General features: G+C 35.5%; 1 protein-coding gene across 12 annotated transcripts in view; it reads right to left on the bottom strand.

Moving 5' to 3' along the window:
- Positions 1 to 20,411, bottom strand: part of FRYL (FRY like transcription coactivator) — a 167,311-nt gene that overhangs the window by 17,132 nt on the left and 129,768 nt on the right. For 10 of the 12 annotated variants that reach the window (XM_059844864.1, XM_059844863.1, XM_059844857.1 and 7 more), the window contains 12 exons: positions 19,123 to 19,730; positions 18,439 to 18,536; positions 17,322 to 17,492; positions 16,250 to 16,390; positions 13,954 to 14,151; positions 12,575 to 12,736; positions 12,210 to 12,284; positions 10,555 to 10,731; positions 7,716 to 7,919; positions 6,680 to 6,850; positions 2,488 to 2,741; positions 229 to 436 (listed from right to left, as the gene is read on the bottom strand). In XM_059844864.1, coding sequence (XP_059700847.1) covers positions 229 to 436; positions 2,488 to 2,741; positions 6,680 to 6,850; positions 7,716 to 7,919; positions 10,555 to 10,731; positions 12,210 to 12,284; positions 12,575 to 12,736; positions 13,954 to 14,151; positions 16,250 to 16,390; positions 17,322 to 17,492; positions 18,439 to 18,536; positions 19,123 to 19,730 — 2,467 coding nt within the window. The other 2 variants (XM_059844867.1, XM_059844865.1) reach the window with 2 other exon arrangements.

Genomic DNA, 20,411 nt, shown 5'->3' with positions numbered 1-20,411 from the left:
CAATGAATACAGCAGATATCCTATGGGAAAATAGGGTATGACAGTGTAACATTACTTCAGCAGTGTTTTTCTGGTCTGGACCAGTTTTTCTGGTCTGCTTTTCATTTGCTCTCTAAAGCTTCTTGCTATCATAATCTTGTGGCTTTTGCAGTTTCAAGGGGAAGAATAGTTTTAGAAGTAGGGGGAAAGGATTTCAGATGAGCAATCATACATGGAGAATTCACTGACCTGAAACAATCTTGAGAAGACATGAAATGTATAGACAGCACAAGATCCATCTGTGTCTGACAGCATTTGATTGACGTGGCAGCGCCAGGCTTGCTCTTCATCATCGTATGCCACGGGCTGGAAAGCTGCCAATATGGCAGAAAGAAAGGGAGAGGGAGGAGGGGAAGTTTGCACTTCTGGGAAACCATCCTGGTCTTCCTCATCTTGGCTACAAACAATAAATAACAGAAATTACCTCCTCAGCAAACTTTTTAGGAAAAAAACACCTTTATTTTGGCAAGACGGAAAAAAATAAGGATTTTGGATTCAGAATAGCATTTTGTAAAATAAATAACAGACCAACTAAGGTAACTATGAGCCAAGAAAAGAGTAAACAAACAAAAACTTTTGCTACTGCAATATATTAAAAATTGCTTATATTCTCCAAAATTTGCTACTGCATGTCAGTTCTGCACAAAACTACAGACAAAGAGCTATCTGGAGGTTATATACAGGTATATACAGCACTATATATATATGGACACCGCTTAGAAACAGGCATCTTTTTCTTGCCCCCAATAACTGAAGTAACATCCCATTTCTCACATTTTTATTGATCTGAACAGATGGTCCACCAATATCTGCAACAAGTTTTAGCCTTCCTTAAGGGAAGCACCAGAGCTCATTTAGCAATGTAATAGTGCTTTATAACTGTCTAAAGTAACACAAGCAAATGGAGATAGAGCGAAACACTCACTTTTATGGGCAATCAGTTTAACGGGCCTTTGTTCACAGAACAGTCTGCTGTCATACTTTCCATTAGGCACCAAACATCCAATAAAAATATCAACTATAAATTAATCAATGCTATTACTTCCAATCATTAAAATAATGATTAACCTAAAATATTTGTATTTCAAGGGATGATACATTTTGACATTTCTTCTTGTATAACTGTATGTAGGCAGCACAAATATGTGTAGGAAGATTCCAAATATACAGATAGTTTATTAAAATAATCTTTTAAATCACATACAGTTTTTCTGTATGACATCTGCCTCATCCTCAACAGCACTAAGTACACCTTAAACAAGACTTAAAACATGTCTTAAACAAGAAGTATGGGTGCTGGTTTTAAACACCTTCATTTTAGTAGCACAAAGCTCAAAAGCTAAGACAAATCCCTTGTGATTATCATCTGTAAGCAAAGCTTCAAAAAAGTTTTTCAGATATTTCTTAACTAGTGTACCAATACTATTACCTCTGTCACTCTTTACACTAGAGCTATGGGGTTTTTTCATTTGCCTGCTTAGTGTAAATAAAATAAAACCTTGAGGGATGCAACCTTCAGTTGCAAATGAGGAACTAAACTGCTCTTAACTGGTACCAGCCTTGAATTCTCACAAGCCATATGCAGTATGTCACGTATGGGATCACAAGAGACAAGTTTCTGACTCTCCCAGTAAAACCTTCTCAACCAACTTCTTTTGCATCTCCTGTTGTGCTCTTTTCTGAAAAAGCCTCCTGAAGAGATCTCTCTGGAAGAACAGATGTCAAGTATATGTTCCTATTTATACCAAGTCTCTCTATTATTCAATCTAAACTTCTGAACAAATTTTAAATATGAACAACCCTATGATCAATTTGGATTGTGGGTTTTATTTGTTTGTTTGGGGTGGCTTGTTCCTTTTCCGTCCTTCTTAGACTGTTACTTCCAGGGGACTTAGAGTTTCACTTTAAATGTGGTTCAACCAGCTAGGACTAGCTTTAACTTTTCCTCTTGGTAGTTATTTTTGCTCTCCTTATTAAAATGTCTTAGAAATATACAGGAGACTTATGAACCTTAATAATGAAAATAACCCTTGAGCAAATTCAAAGACAAACTGATCTGACTGCTACAGACTCTTTGATTAAAAAAAAAACCCCACAACTTCTTCTCCTGTTTTTTTCATGTCATTGGGTACTGCTGTAAGTCAGAGCAGATAAAGAGCTTTTCTGTCCTATTGATGGTGAAGAAAAGTGCTAATTTCTTTTATTTGAAAATTCTCATATTTTCATGCACAACTGTTTTCTTTCTATCTGAAACAACTGCTGAAAAAAATATTGAGTTTAGGTGCTATAACAGGCAAAACTGATCAGCCATTATTTCAGATATGCAAACCATTGTTTTATATTTTTGTATTATGGGATTAATGGAAATCTCCATACCATAGAAAAGCCTGTTTGATAATGCACTGATAAGATGTCATTTCTGTTACTTATAACCAGTATTAATCTTACCTAGACAAACCAGAGAAGTCAGCTTCTTCTTCTTCACATCTCTCATCTAGCTCTTTCAAAGCAAGAGTGACATCCTCTTCACAGACAGATTCAGAATAGCTTTCAGGAGCTGCTGCCTCTACCAGTTCTGGGGTCTCTTCCAGCTCCAGAGATTCGTGACAGACCAGACAGTCTTGCTGCTCATGTAGTAGGTACGACCCAGTGTCTTCACTAGCAGTGCTAACCTGTTCATCCCTTACTGCTGAACTGCCTTCCTGTGAATCACACATCCTTTCATTAGTATTACTGTCAGCTTTTCTTATGGTAAACTAACAGTTATAAAAGATTATTTACAAATATTTACTCTAACTATTCAGGTCTTTGGCTCGTTCACACAGTTTTACTTGGGCAAAGACAGGCAGCCTATTTGTAATGCTTATAACTTCTGGTAAACATTAATATCCTAGAATGTGACTTTTTTAGAGCAAATACAATTTCTCAAATCCATTTAATTAAATCTGTTAGAGAATACTGATAGAAAAATATGCAAACCACCTCAAACTTAGTGAGCTCAAACAAACCCCCAAGACTTTCAAGGTTTACTTTTCTAGGTAAGGATCAAAATGACTGCCTCATGCTTGCCTTTGGAGTCTAGAGCAAGTATCAGAATACTTCTTCTCCTTTCCACTATCCATTTTAACAAATTTCTAAAGCATAACTACTTAGCAAGAGGGTAATAGATAAACAGTGGAAAAGGGACATTCCACTGTTTTTATTATTTTGCCATTTCTACTAATATGGGCTTCTTTAAGGGTTTTACCCTGAATCTCTAAATGAAGGCTTTCATTAACAGGCAATTACAGAGAGAGGATAATTAAACTCATGTAGGTAATATTAAAACAACCCTTTCTCCCGTCCTCCATTAGCATTATTATATTCATTAACATCACTATATTGAACAGATGAATTAAGATTCAATTAATTGATGGTGAATTAATTTGAAACCTTTATACTGGATTCCTCTGTGGAATAAAAATAACACTTGCTATTTCCTAAAGACATAAATCACCACATATTTTCATTCTTAGTATGCTGGTCTTCCTCTACTGGCATATCCAAAACTGGTCAAGGAACCTTTGGACAGCCTCTAAGCATACACATCATTTCATGGTTTTCAGGAGTTGAAACAGATCCTCTGACAGATTAAATAACTGTATACATATTAGAAAAGACAATTCAGCTTTAAAGAGAACCACATAATTTTCTTTCACAGGGATCCTTGCCAAATCTCACATTGATTATGGTACTCCTCAGTGTGACACTGCTGCCATTTGACACAGCTAGTGACTTCACTTCTTATGCTTCTTTTGTTTAAGTAAAAGCTGGATTTTTTTTCACAGAAGAGTCATTTTTGTCCTACCGAGCAACTGAGGCACATGGGAATGAAGGACACTTTTACAAAACATCAACAAAATACTTTGGGTTGAACCAATGGCCCATTTCTGTTACAGGTGCTGACACAGGATACAGAATTGTACTGATCATGACTGGTAAATATACACATGAGAGATGCACTTCTTGAAAACACGCTTATTAATAATAAATTTACTGCCAAGTTTAAGTCTTCATAGTGCCATGACTCCTGATTCCATTTTCAGTGTGTCATTGGACATTACTACCAGTATGAATATTCCTTAAGTATCTTAAAAAGCTGATTTATATAGTTATATGTTTACCAATGCCACAGAACCTTGGGAAAATTACTTCTACTAAACTACTCCCTCACAAATCTACAGTACAAGTGAGTAAAACAGAGAATCATCTTAGTCAGAAACTTTCATATGCATTAGCCTGTAAAACATATTTTTGAACAAAATTATTCTTCTCAGATGGACAGTAAATTCTTAACTGGAATGTGAAATATCTTTTTTGCATTTTCTGGGAAACAGCCAAATACATTTAAGCAAACAATTCATTTAAATACAGCATCCCTATGAGACAAACAAGGAACTCAATTCATCTAACCAGCACACTCCTGTTTATGAATAATGGCTTCAATTTTCCCCATTTTGTCTTAAATAACTTTGATATATACTTATTTATATTAAAAATATTTTGATAACTGGCAGTTGGCATACAATGAAATGCTTGTGCTGAGAGAGCTTTATATATAAAGTACAGGAGCACAGGAAAAAACAACTGCCCTATGCTACAAGTTGTACAGTATAAGTATTTAGAATACAAATAGTTTTACTGGTTTCATAAATATTTCAAGATGAGTCAATAGTGTGCATATTTTCAAGCTTATTCTGGTAAGAAGCATAAGGCCAGCTCACTTTTTGGGCAACAAAATCCAACCAGATAGCTAAGTCTTGCAGTGTAATAACCTTGAGTGTTTGAATTCTGCTTGAAGAAACCCCTGTATTTGTCCAAATCTCATATTCTAACAAGCACAAAATAAACCTGAAACACATCATATCTAGTGAATGCATTTGTATGCACCTGCAGTATTTTGTTTTATATACAGCAATTTGTTCTGAATGCTGCCTAGTCATAGAATTATTTTACAGCCCAGTTTAAATGTTTTCAATATTTTAAAATTACAGTGGTGCTTTTTTGAATGAATATTTTCACCTGTATTGTAGCAGTATATAGTGATTTTATAAAGGGAGCTGCAGAAGAACAATGAATTCTAAGGGCAGTCTCAGAAAGAATGATGAAAATGTAAAAATTAGTTATGGCTGAGGATGTACCACACGCCAGCAAGGGTCACAAAGGTTTTTTGAGGTGAATTTAATTCTTTAAAATTACAGCTTATATATTGCTTCTTGCTCCTGAAATCTTAATATAAATCATCTATTCTGTGTGCAAAAAGTTCATCCAGATTAGGTGTTCTTCCTCAAACAAAATTCTTTTGGATCAAAAATGCATGTTGTAGATGAGTACAAGAAGTGACAACAATTTGTTGGACAATCTAAGTAAACCCAGGTGCTCTGCAACAGCTGAGACAATTTATCAACAGCAGTGTAATGAAACACTTTTTTTAAAAAACATATAGATAATCATAATGGGAAAATAGGAAAAAATGTGGGGAAAGCATTTTATGAGCATCACAATATTACACCTGCAAAAGGTGAGGATTTTATTACAGGAAATCAGCCACTCTCCCCTTATTAGTCTCTTTTGTTACATTTTCTTCATTAAATATTCACTACATTTGTGATCTGCCTGTTAGTAAGAGCAATTTATTCTAGTAGCAAACAGGTAAACTAGAGCCTTTAGAAACTTGAACTAGCCCTGTCACTTGAACTAGTCAGTAGATTGTTTGAACCAGGTTGGCTGAAGACTCATTCTTAAGTGTCAACAGTGCACTCACTGGTTAGTCAAATACACATAGGAATGGCTTAATTTTCTGCAATACTCAATTAAACTGCATGCATAGTTAAAGAAGGGATTGGCTATGCAAACACTATGCAAATAAAAATAAGATTGCTAGTAGCATAAATAATTTTAAAAGAAGAGATAAGAAGTCCACCTAAATCAAGCCACTTAGAGCAAAATTGTAGCAGATGACAGTTTGTTTTAAATTAGGGGTGTCTTTAAATTTTAAATTATTCAAACATTTGAAAACACATTAAACTGAACATAGTAAACTGAAGTACTCACAGATTTGCAGGCGGCCATTAGCTTGAAATCTGTCTCAGTCCACATGGGCCTTTCCAAAAAAGTATACCACTAGCATCTGTAGTCCTTACTAAAGGATTATTTTATGGAACCAACTGCTAACACAGCTGGCCTGAGGTTTTATTCCCATATAGCACCAATCACAACCCAAAGAAAGCAAAAAACAAAAAGTGGGGGACAGGGGGAGGGAAATAAAAAAGTATTGGAAAGAAAATGTCGCTCAAGAAGGATTTCAACCATATAAAGTAAAAGCATTTTGAATATAAGCCTGTTTCATTCTGCACCATGAAATGATCATGATCAGCCCTTCAAAAATATTTTTAACCTGTGGTGAGTTCCCTCAGTCCATCTAAGAAGTCTCCATGCTGAGGGAACATTTTGTAAGAACACGCCAACAGGTTAGAAATATTAAAAGCAAATCAACTAATCAGTGTAACAGATGAAAATTCAGTTGAAAAGAAAGCCAAAGTTGCCTCTAAAACTAGAAGGAGCCCAAATCAGCCATGCACCAGCCCATATTTCTCCCCACCTCAGGCAGCTGGTTGCTAGAGTTATCTAGAGAAGAAGCCTCCAAACTTGGGGTCTCAGTTCTGATTTGAAGCACCTCTTCTGTTCCCACACTGCTAGTGGAATCTTGAGACTGAAGTGATAAACCAGCATGATCTGACACCGTTTCATCTATGGCAGAATCACCGATTAACTAAAACAGAAAAGAAAGAAACAAAATTCTTCAAAGGAAACACGAATTTCAGGTAAAGAATACATTAGTTTCAAAATAGGTTTTTTCAGTATTGTTAGCTATTTGAATTTATTCACATATTATGAATTTCACAGCTTTACACTAGAACTATTACAAAGCATCACATGCATTTCTACAACATTTCTGTTTGAAAAAGAAGCTTTTCCTTTAAGGAAAATTATTTTCCTTCTTGCTTTAGAAGTTCTTTTTGCTAGATTGAAACCCTTGAAAAGCAGAGAATTTTGTTGGGAGCAACATTAATACAAGCTTTGCCTAAAGTCTGAAAAGCAACATAGACATCAAGCTGCTCCCCCCATCAAGTCAACTTTTTCTTAATTTTATTTATGTAATGCAGAGAGACTTCTGAGCAGCCAGCATTCTTGATTTTCCTAAGTTATATGTACACAGGCTTCAAAATCCATAATTAATTTAGCAATTTCTGGGCTTAGACCTCCATAAAACCACTTAATGCTCTTGATCTTATTTAGCATTTGGAGTGGTTTTTTTGATCTAGAAATCCACAAAGATACACACTTTAGATATAATAGATCCAATTTTGTGCTTATATTTTAAAAAATGTAAGTGTAAAGACACTTAATAATTAATAGTGTTCTAAAATTATAAATCTAAAATTATAAATTATGTACCATCAATGTCATAAAGTAACTTTTTTCCTTCATTCATGCTGTTGTGAAAAAGAAGCTTAGCCACATTAACTTAGTTCCTTACTATGTCACTTAGGCTGAAAGTGTGAGCCACACTTATCCATTAAAAATGCTAGGGAAAGCTTAAGTTCTCAGATTTCTTCCACAAAAAAATAACCTACCATCTGTGAACGAGACAGTATCTGACTTGCAGTCAGTGCTGCTTCTTCCTCTGAAGACTCATCAGTGTCCTCCTGGTTGGTCAAGTTCAAGCTGGGTGTGCTACCAGAGTACTGGCACTCCTGAAGGGACGGCGTGTCTCCTTTGTCAATGCTGTCAAGAGAGCGCCTGCGAACGCCCCAGTTGAAGTTGTCCATGCTTTCACCCTGGAATAGAAAAGTTTGCACACATCTGGTATGTACAAGTTTCAACATAATTAAGTTAATACACAAATGAGACAGAGAAAACATGAGCACTGAATGCATCATGAACAGAGTTTCAATCAGCCCTTTAGTTTTATTAAAATTTTAAGTACCTTGGTAAATGCTTGTAAATAAAATATATGGCAAAGGAAGTAGAAATATTTTGAATATCTTCTTGGAAAGTAACTCTATGTAATCTAGAACTACATCAGTATTGATTTTATAATCTGACTAGAAAGTACAAACACATCACAGACAACAACAGATGAACAAGCCAGGGCACCAGGCTGCAACTTACCTGCAGCTCCTGGTTAGCAAAAAGGAAAACACATATAATTAGAAAGAACGAGGACAAACACTTAAAGATACTCTAGAGCCAGGGAAAAATGTTTTATTACATAGGATTTGCCAACAGTAAAAGACTGATTCAAGCTCTGGAAAAAAGCTTTAGTCAAAAAGCTAGTATTTAAAATAATGTCTCTTTCTAATGAGATTAAAAAAAACCAACAAACTGATGACAAAACACTAACATCAGCATGCTCATGATACATTTTCTCTAACATAACACGTAAAGCAACTGTTCCAACAAACACTGATGAAGTTCTTTAACTAACACACACGAATCTATACTGACCACATCCAACTGACAAAACACTATCAACAATAATTATATACAGGGTGTAGAAAAGATGATGCTGTTGCTAACTATTTTACCAGCTATTTAGTGTCAGTTTTATGAAGTGCACTCTGAATACCAATATCCTGGATCCATGCTTGTGCATTTTCAAGCTGAGATATTTGGGTTTCAAATATCCATCATACTAAGTGGCATCCATATCTTAAAAACACTGTTATTTTAATTCACAAGTACAATAATGATCTTTGATTTTCTCAAGCACTTCATCAACCTTTAACAATTCAGCTAAGCAATACAGAAAAACCTGGTGAAGTTTACTTCACTGGTCTACAGTTATTATAACACCACATCTAGCCCCAAACACAGCTCCAAAACTGCCTTAAAAGTATCTTTTGTGATGACTCAAGAAATCACCATGACTCATTAAACATGCAAACTAAACATTTTGTAATTCCTTTCTCTCTTGGTGATTTCTTTTTCTCAAAGGAGGATGAAAAGTTATCACAAAGCAAAATAATTTCAAGTCCAACAAAGCATTACTACGGTGGGTTTAAGTGCTTAAGTTTAATCTGGATATTACTCAGATGTTAAAGTAAAAGCCCCAGTTCATACTGCTGGCATTTAATCACTAGCAATAAAGAACATTCTGTATTTTTGGTGAAAAAATAAGCCAGAGCTCTTATACCAAGTGCATGATTTTTATGTAACACCCTAAATCTGTACTATCTGTGGTCTTATTTTTTTTCTCTAGTACAGCACTACATGTTGCATTCAGGCAAATAATAAAGAAGAAACTGTCTTTTCTTAATTATGATCTGCCACTAAAATAGCACAGAAAATGAAGTTGAAGGTTAACTTCATTTGGTGAAGTTTTCAACTTCTGCCATCCTATCTGCCAAGTCCTGTCTAGTGTTAAAATAATGTTTTAATACTACTGAGACTCAATTCTAAACTTGTATTCAATACAGGAAATGGTGTCTGAATAGTGTGTGCTTACATCTATGCAATAGAGGATAATGAGCCTGTACTTTTCCTAGAAGGAGCGGATACTGGCTGAAGTGAAGCAATACACAGGAAGCAGGAGGAAAGTGAGATAAATCTAAAGAATTAGGGGGGAAACCCTATAAAGATGTCTACATAAATCAGGAGAAGAACAATGCGTGTTTAGATAGGTAGATATTCTTAGTAGCTTGTGGACTCATGACCAGCAAGGATTTCCATTATTAATTCAATTGTTTGCGTAGACTGTAACAAAACCACTGCAAGAAACTATAAAACATTTGACTTTTTCCTTCCCAGTCCTTTTATAGTCATACTTTTAAGCTTCAGCAAATTCTGGTCTGAAGCATTTTGTTGATCTGAAACAAGTAACAGTTGTTAACAGAATCTTCAATATTTCTCAATACTGAATTTTGTTTTACCTTCCCTCTCTCTTTTTGACAGGAGAAGTAGAGGAAATACAAAAACTGCAATATACTAGATATAATGTAAAAGTCAAAGCAAGCAATTATAGAGAGTAAGTTAATTGTATATAATGAGATAGTATATCATACAGTTTGTTACTTTGAAAGCCTTTCATCAAGTTCTCAAAATCCAGAAACATATGAGAAACAAGGATTACGCCATTTTCTTAACACACTGTTCCATAATTAAGTTTTCTCCTGCATGGTGTTCATGCTGACATTGGCTTACACTGTCATATCACTTCACTTTCAGATAAAGTCACTTAAATCCCTCCAAAAAACCCTCCACTCTTCCCTCCGAAACCAGCCAACAATTTGCAACAACTTAACCCTGCAAAGTTTTTGGCCCAGGTTTCTCTAACTAAGCTCCATCATGTCACAAATTCTTCTGAATTGGATTAGCTAGTAGGGCTGCCAATTCCTTAGAATTGCACCAACACAACCTTATTTTTAAAATGCTCTCAAATGGAAATACACAGAAGAAACCCCAAGGTCTCACCTCCGCATCTTCCAATTCAACATCTAAAAAGTCAAAGTCTTTAAAAACTCCAAATTGTTGTTCACTGGTATTGTCTTCTACAGCCACTTCCTCCTCTTGAATTACTTCTTCTGTTGCTGAAATTAGACTAGTTTGTTGATCTCCAACTTCCAAGTCTTCATTAGAAGAAAACACAACCTGCAGATATAGGTAAAAACAAAAGTAGAAGCTTCCAATTTCTGCGACTCCAAAAGTCAGCTATCCTAATTCCTGCCATTTAATGGAATTAGTGGCAGGCAGTGTGTCTACCCCTGTACTGATAACACTTTGCTTCAAGACTAGTTGGATTTTAAACTACATCTTGAAATTAGTGGTATCATTCTCTCCTTAATGTAACTAAGAGTTACAAAGATATATAGAGAAAAACGTATCACCCAAACTTCATTTTCATAATCTCAATACCAAATTTAAGAACAAAAGAATCCATCATAATAACCAGCCACATGACAGAGACTATATTGTTTTTGTTAGAAACTAGTTACATGACAAAGGTCACGTAGACATGCTCTGGTTAGCTGACCAAGAGTTAGAAAAGTACTGGACCCAGCTAATCTGGGTCCCTGCACCTGCAAGGCCGCCGTGGCCTTGAGTATAGCTGTAGTCTGATAGCAAGATGATGTAGCCGAGAGCAAAGCATGAGAAAAGAGAGATCTAAGTCGTAAGGAATGAGGGAGCAAGATAAGAATTGATATTTATAGTATAACCAATAGACTACTTAGCTTACAGAATATGCATGAGCTTATTACTTGTTGTGCATAAATGTTTGATGCTCTAATCAATAAACAAAGCTTGCTGAACTCTCATATTAAGCTGTTCCGAGTCTTCCCTCACTGCGACATGTTTTCACCTACAAACTTCTGTGGAAGGACTGTACACCTTTAAAAGGGATCCAATACTGTGACCTTCACAACCTTCACAAATGACAATATTCTGTTTACTTCCATACACTGTTTTTTAATATCTCCAGTTCCAGCTTTCAGGCATCTATTTTTATTTTAGCTTCTTCCACTAGATTCAAGATCCTTCTCCCACCAATATTTTTCCCAGGTAAGAACTGTTATGCCACAATAAAACAAATATGTTCTAGATGATAACCAAGGTAGGCTGTCCACTTTATTTTAAAAGCTTATTTTAAAAGCACCACCATCAAGTATAGTATGCCAGTGGGGTTCTTTTTACAGAAGTAAAACCATCAACCTATTTTTACTCAACAGTTAAGACTACTGTTCCTATAAATAACCACGCTTCAAGGTATATGACCCACTGGTTATTTTCAATGGATTCTATGATATTTTCAATACAGCATCAACACCCTTGCAGTCCTCAGCTACTGCTATGCCTTCGCTCAAAAGCATCTGTAATGGTAGAGATTTAGTCAGAACAGGGGAGACCTAGTTCAGTTCTCTTTTCTAGCTAAGACAACCATGCCCACTGGAGTCCTTGAGGACCAATAGTAATCCATTACTTCTGATTCTTCTTTTTAATCTTTCCATTGGATTTGTGAACTGCTGAACCAAAACTAGCTTGTCCAAATCCACTGTTCATAACTTCACCAAGCATTGGTGCATTCTGCTAGTTGAGTTCAAAAACCAAAACAAACCACCATTACCACTTACCGAAGGATTCTTGGGGAGACCAGAATCTGGACCACACAGAGAAAGCACATTCATTAACTTCTCCCTAGTCCTTCTCTGAAAAAATATACCAAAGAAAATCACATAGCATGGCAGCTGCTGGAGGTCCAGGTAAAAACAGAAAACATTTGCATATTCAACTAGTCATATTGCATATTGACATCCTCTAAAAACAATCTTAAAATTTTTTACTTTTCACTATTATCAGCTTTTAGTTTATGCTGTAATAATTTACTGTTTTGCTATGACATAATACAAACTTCAAATAACACTTCAATACATTTTTTTAAATACATTCACAAACACTGTCTCTAATATATGTATAAAGTGTTTGAGGCACGATGTACCTGAGATGGCTGTGGTCTCTTCCAGCTGACAGGAACCAGTGCATTTGAATTGGAGCCTGATGAAGTTGAAGAAGTGCTCCGGGTCACAGCAATGACTTTTGGCTTTCCATTTCTACCAGCTGCACTGTGTTGATCACCATATTTATTCCCAATAATTGGTGTCTAGCAAAGATAACAAACACTTTCTTAAAATTCAAATCTACATTAATAAAGACCACATATTTGACTTTAGAATTTAGCATTATATGAATTGTAGGAGGGTTGGTCTGTTTCTAAGCATTCTGTAAAGCCCATGTCTAATCCACTGAGCCTTGGCTCATTGGGAAATACAAAGCTGAATACTTGTACCCTATGCAGCAAGGGCCATTCTGCCCACTTGTGTGGCTTTGAATTATGCACATTTTATGCTGACAATCCAATTATATTTTTAAACACACTTTAAAACCAAATGTGCTATAAGTTTAAAAGATGAAAAGCTTCTCTGTAGAATCATTCCCTGACATGTACAAATTGTTTTCACAGACCAGCAACTTTACAAACACACACACACACACACACACTTCTGAAAAAACAATTATCAAATTCAACTCTTTTGACAGCAAATGCTAACCCAATGAACTCTGTAGGAATTTATCTTGTCTCTCAGGTATCCACATGTCCTGAAACTTCAGTAGTGAATGTACTTGCCAATTTAAGTAATGTTCCTAAGACATCTGTATCTCCTATCATTATCTAGGGTTAGCTTCAACCAGGGGCTCTTACTTCTGATCACTTCTTAAGTTTCTACAACTCTCATGTCTCTACATTACACTGCAGTCACTTGGCCATGCTCCCCTTTTCAGATGTGGAATGAGTATCATTGGTGGCAGGGGCGATATTTTTAACCGCAGGAGGTTTTTCTCCAATTGTATCCCTCTTACATTGAATTTCCTACATTTTGTATCCTATCCCCCCCTTTAAATTTCCTCCCCCTTCCAAATTCATGCCAAAACTGCAGTACAGGGTTTTAATCCTCTCAGCCCTTGAATGCACAGCCCTTCATTTGTTGAAAGCCTGGTCTCTTCAGCTGCAAGCAGCAGCCAGCTGCATTGTCTGCTCTCTGACACAGATGAGAAACCCTTGAGAATAACCTTACTGACTTTTAGTAATTCACTCTCCAGATATTCAAAAGGGGGAAAAGGCAAACAAACATCATAAAAGAATTTGAAATTTATCTTCCAGTATCACTCTCATTTACAAGTACATAAAACTTCAACCTCTGCAATTTTTAAAAACTGTACTTATTCAAAAACATATAAATGTAGAAGGCTAACAAAAAATAACATCTGAGTTTGTAACAGCAAGTCACAAGTGCATTGTCATCTAAATATAATAATTACCTCTGATATATCAAAATGAAAATCTAAGGTCTTCCCAGGTAGCTCCTTGGAGACATTATTAAAAATTTTCGTGAAAGAGATTTCTGGAGAGCCTATGTCACCTCCATAAGACTTTGGAATATCATTAGGCACAACAAGGCTTGCTGATCGAGACACCACCAGTTTCAAAATATTAAGGGCTTCCTTCCAATATGGACTCTGAAGAGAACATACACAAATCATACAACAATCCCTTCAACCAAGACAGCAATTTTTATGTACAGTAGCATTTTGTAAAAATCCCCAACCCAAAACCTCTGAGCTATTACCCATGGCTGAAGGGGCCAGCACAGGTGGGAAACTTCAGACCCTGAAGTGCCAGGAAAGCAGTGGCCATCCCATGGAGTGTGGTCAGGTCCAGCCAAGCAGGCTCGTAGCTCCAGCTCACGGGGCCAGCCACAACCAGACCACAGCCCATGTCCCTCCATCCCTGTAGTTACACCATGTTTTTTACCACTGTCTGAAGCAACTGCCCTTTGGGACCCAGGAGACAGAAACTGAGAGTATTTTACTATCACTTAACTACAGTAACTGACAGTACTCAAATTAACAATTCCAACTCTGGCAATATTTAATCATTTTACAGTTACGGGGAGAGTAAATGGAACTTGAAACAAGCAAAACTATTCCTTGAAATACATGAGGAAATACAAAAAATCTTAACTAAGAAGTGAAAACATTTACAAAGTTTCTAGTATCGAATCAATGGAGTGCTTAAGAAATGCTACAGAAGTGTGAGAATGTAAGAGGCAGAGCCAGAGTTAAGTGGACTTTCCTTAAAAAAAATGATTAGGACAATGTAAATAATTCAGTGGTTTCAATTACATGCATTATGAAAAGGATCAGAAGAAGAGACAAAATAAAAGCAGCTTTGTGCAAAGATTAAGATTTACACGCCCAGAAATGCAATGATTCTGCCTGAAACTTAAATCTTCCAATTTTTGAAATCAGCATGATGTCTGCCTTTTTTTTTTTTTTAATTAGGAGGCCATGTTTGTCAAACTATTACTTTATTGCATTAAAAAAAGTAAACACCCCTTTCAATCCACTAAGTAGTATATGCTTTATGCTTCTGTGCAGATAATGAGAGTCTTCAATAATCTCCTCCATTTCTGTGCATCATAAGCATAAAAAAAGCACTCTCAAACTGGAACTATCCTGTAGCAGCTTAGATTTATTTACAGCCATTGTCATTGCAGAGGACTGAAAAGACCCAAAACTTAGTAGAAAATTTACACAAGACATGATAATTTATGATCTTTTCTTTTGTCATTTATAGTAACACATTTTATTTTATCAAAAATATGTTAAGACTTCTCTGGAATGTTTGTTCACTAGTACCATCTTTTGATAGCTTACATCTAATTCAGATTACATTCCACGGTAGTGTGGGCTTGCATAGAAAGCTCAGAGAGGGGTTAGAGGTGAAGCAAGAAGACACCAGGCCATAAAAACTATAGCTAAAAATGCTAATCATTTTATTTTGCCTAATGCACTCTGACAGGAGCACAATATCTAAAGTACATATCCATCAATAACAAACCATCCAGGGAACATGACTTTCCTGGTTAATTATGATTAAACCATTTGACTGAAATACATTCGGCAATAATGGAATTCAGAGAAAAAAAGAAGAGAATGTTGTGCACTGAAATGGTTTTATGCTCCAGGCATTTTTATAAAATCTTTCAGTAAGATGCTAGACTTTCTTCTGCGAAATAGATTTTCAGTAAATTTGTGTTTTGAGTACAAAGGCTTAAACTACCTTGGGCAAAACACTGTGGTTCATCTTTTGGGGACTTTCTTTAATAAAAAATGTACTCAATTTTATAAAGGTGCACCTTAAAGTCCCTCACGGATATATTACTGAGAGTGATTTAAATATTCATTTAACCGTAAAATTTTCTTTTTAAAACATATACACATAAATAAACATTTGTCCAGCTTAGCAGTAAACATTTCCTTGTGTTTTAATAGTTGAAGGATCATCTCTAACTACGTATGACAAGTTGCCTACATCCATACATAGATGCACATTCACCCAGATAACGTGTGCCACCAGATCCAAACCACACTGGACAAATACAAAAGCATCTAGTGAATTAAGTACATAGGAAAAAAATCCCCAACCCTATGAAATCTGACTACAAGCAACTCTTTCTATATCTGAAATAAATTCCCCCCAATATTCAAGTGTAATTTTGATACCATTTTGATAATGAACAGACAAGCTTTTACAGTTCTTCAGAGTACCTACCTGAACATATTTACCAATAACTTTTATGATTTCCAAATTAAACTGCTTCACTGGAGCTGTGGATAGGTCAATATGACTCAGAAGACTGTAAATGATCTGCAGCAAGGACTGTTGCATACTGGATAAGCCTTTCTCTAACAGCTAAAATGAGGTTTTTAAAATACAAAATTTAATTAGGGCCTTCAATGGTAGCAAAAAGTGAAAGCAAACATTAAAATACAGCTAACTTCTACACATATTTATTTTTCCCTTCAAGAAACTTAAACGTACCACTTCCTATCTTTCAAATTTTTGCTTTAGCACTAAAAAACAGTAATGTAACAGCAGAATGTTTTTTTGTCCCAATTAATTTTTCCCCTGAATTTTGACATATTTTCAGCAGAGACTGAAAGCATCTAATAGTAAAACACTTTTCACTAAATAAAAGTTCATACCAAATTAAAATCTTAAAACAGTATGAAAAACAATTACAGCAACACCTTAAAGAAGGTTGGTAAATGCAGTTTTACAAACAAAAAATGTATATATAAAGTCATTTGTAAGAATGAACAAATTTTTTAAAATGCCTCCATCAGTTTAAAGTGATACACTTCAAGGACAAGCTCTACAAGCTTTTCATATGAAGTACTTAACAGCTTTCCTGTATGAATGGCCAGCAGAATAATATACTGATATATCTTTTCTACATTATGCACTACTTACAAATGAACTTTGCAATTAATTTTTGAAGTTGTGATAAAGACATGTGTACCTGACTAAAGAAGGTCTCTTAAAATTTTAAATTAAGCTTATTTTGCTAAAGCCAAGACAGTGTATATTCGTGTACTACAGAATATAAATATCTACTACCAAACACCATTCTCATAAAAGGAGATCTGTCATTAGAGGGATTCTAATTTCAAGGTATTTATAAATTACTCCACTCCAAAATATCATCTTTTCTACATTCTAGAACATTTTAGTAATATTTTCCTGTTAGAGACGATATGCTGTATTCCCCCTGATATGCAGAATCATGAGAAAATAGTAATTGGCAATGAATTGTCATGAGATACTTCCAGTAAAAATTTACCTCTGCAAGATAAGTTATGAGGTTAAATGTGGCATCTGAGAAAGAGTCATGCAAGTATCTACACACTACATTAATCCAGTTAGAACAGTCTCTGGAATAACTGTGTGTACTGTATAAACTCATCATATGAGCCAGATTGGCAAGAGTTGGTGACTTCTCCTCTGCACAAACCTGAAAAGCAAAATCATATTTAATTATATTAGAAATATTTTTTTAAAATCCAAGCCTTCCTGAGTCATTATGCTTCTCCCAAATTTCACTCTAAGATTTCACTTCTAAGATTTCACTTCAATTATTTTCTAGTAAGTGAAATCAAACCAATCACACAAGCCTGACCTACAGTTTCTGTTGAATTTTGGTACTGTGGCATCCATGTTCCAAGTCTATCTATTCATCATACACTTGGTATGATGGACCAATATCCCTCACTTGAGTAATACAAGTATTTAAGGGCAGCAGTGATTTCTGCACTTGCATCAGGCACATACTCTTTGAGTGTACAGCCTCAGTCGTTTAGTGGTTCACATGTCACAGCCTGAGCAGCCAGAAGTGTATGCCTGCATCTATGCCAGACAGCTCTTTTCTATTCTCCTTTCCACATTCTTCCTTAAAAGACTCTGTCAGGACAGTGCAACACCATCCTGGCTAACAGCTGGTGTGCACCACATACTGCTTTAACAGCCACTGCAGTTCAGAAATATTTCAAGGTGTATTTTACTGTGTACAATGAAACCTTTTCTTCTCCACCAGTAAGAATCACTTTCTCCTTGTCAGAAAATTAGGAAGCATGCTTAAAATGTGATTAGGTTGACATTCAAAATTACAAGCAGAAAAAACAGAGAAGTAAGAAAAAGTAATTGATATAATGGGTAAGAAAATTTGTTCTTGAAATCTACATTTTACACAACAAACTAAAGAAACAAACTCAGGGGTTGATACAAGGTCCAGGTATACAAATTTGACTGAATCACATCTTTAAAATATGGCCTCTTAGAGTTATGTGTATATTACTATTAGAATCACATAGAAGCATTAAATCAGGGACCCCAAAAAAATACAGAAACAATGCTGGTGTATATATCCTCCTGGACAATTCTCCAAGCATCATGTTACATACCTTTGCTATCCTGTCAGCTGTTTCTTTACAAAACTGAGTTGGGTTATCAAAATGTTGTATCAGATGAGGAAGTAGGCACAAGATGTTTAGGGGAAATCCTAAACACATACATAAACAGAGTTATATGAGTCCTTAAGGTTTTTAATGACTTAATTTAATGTGAAGTTAGCCAGTATTTAAAATTCTGACAGCATGACACATACTTTCACACAGATATATAAATTATACATACACATACATTTACCTAAGTATGTATGTATGAACAATGTATATAGATAAGTCTGTGTTAGGTATAAAAATGCATGATGAAAATAAAATCATCACTGGACCAATTAATCAAAACTACCATGAAACCATAGTTTTAGGCACTATGTCACATTGTTTCTAAAAATGTGTAAACAGGGCTAATTGAGCTAGTTAGCATAAGATAATGAAAAAAAATACACAGCTCTTAAAACTCACTTGCAAGCAATAGTCAATGCATAAAGTTCACATGCAATCTTGCTTGTGAGATAATCATCGTCTGTAATGTATTCCCACTATGTAGCAGTGTAATACAGAAAACTGCAGAAAGCATTTTACAGGAGTGTTTCTTTAAGGCAAATGCACAATTACTACTGATTTTGACTCTACTTAATTTGATGAAAAAATATATTTTTCACCTTAAAATATATTTAAAGGTACCTGCTAACTGAGAAGGATCCACCAAAGCATGCCGGGAAATTGTGATGAGTTTACTGAGGAGATGAACTGTCATTTCTTGTGTAGAGGCTGAAGTAAAGCCTTTCAGAAAAAGCTGCTGAAGGCCTGGAAAGTTATTCCATTTCAGTTTATTCTGCACCTCTTCTATCTTTTCCCGACTCTCTGATTTATCCAGAGGCATGTGAATAAGAAGCTTGTTGAGTAGCTTGAGAGCCAGAAGGTATTCATACTCATAATCTGACTCCAGCAACGAAGCTGCAATCCAAAATATGGTGGCCATCAAGTTGACAGGGTCAGTAGTGGGCTGCACATCATACATCCCTCCCTCTCTCAGGGAGGAAAGGCTTCTAGTCCTTGCCAAACTTCCACCGTGATTTATCCTTCCATCCATTATATCCAGTGTGTTGCTCCGTCGCCGGTCACCTCTCCGCTCGCTGATTAAATTCAGTCTCAAGGAATTACTCCTTGTATTGCTGTAGTATCCCAAACAACTGCCACTATTAATGGGACTTGTGCTTAGATTTATCTGTCCAGTGCTTTTCCTATTAGCTGCATACTTGTTTCCCATTACAGAATCATGGTATGAGGTTCTAAAATAAAATCAGTATTACATAGTGTTACAAGCAAAATACTTTAATAACAAAGAATTTAGAAAAGGGAAAGAAAGAAAGAAAAAGTTACAATAATCACATATACATGCAGTATATTCTGTTTCATCATCCTAAGAGCATTATAATACATGCAAATACAGGATATCTGTATCTATTATTAAAATATCCTTACGGCATAAAAACAACACGGCAGCATCCTGTTATCTTTTCTATCAAATCTGTTTGTTACAAGCCCAGAATACCATAAAATTACAGTAAAATTGGAAGCATTAGCCCATAGCATGCAAAAGATTATGTGTAAGTGATGATCTAGCATCCCAACTTATTAAAAGATGTGATAAAAGCAGGGAAATAAATGAATTAACACAATTACTACCATGTATTTCTCTGAGGTATCTGACCTTGAAAACCCAACACCTTCCTATTCTGATACTGAGAACCTGAATGTATTCCTACAAATCTCAGCATTTTCAAAAACTTTGCAAGGAAATCAAACAAATACAGATGTCTGTACATTTAGAGATTTTTTTTTTCAGTTTGATAAAAAGTCATCAAGGTAACCACTAAAACTGTAATGAGACACACAAATGACTCAGACTGTTCAGTTACACTTTTTATATATGGACAACAAACTTGAGGCCTAAGACAGACCAACATTTG

Source organism: Haemorhous mexicanus, chromosome 4, assembly GCF_027477595.1.
Source record: "Haemorhous mexicanus isolate bHaeMex1 chromosome 4, bHaeMex1.pri, whole genome shotgun sequence".
Classification (NCBI taxonomy): Eukaryota; Metazoa; Chordata; class Aves; order Passeriformes; family Fringillidae; genus Haemorhous; species Haemorhous mexicanus.
This window is presented reverse-complemented; position numbering and strand designations above follow the sequence as displayed.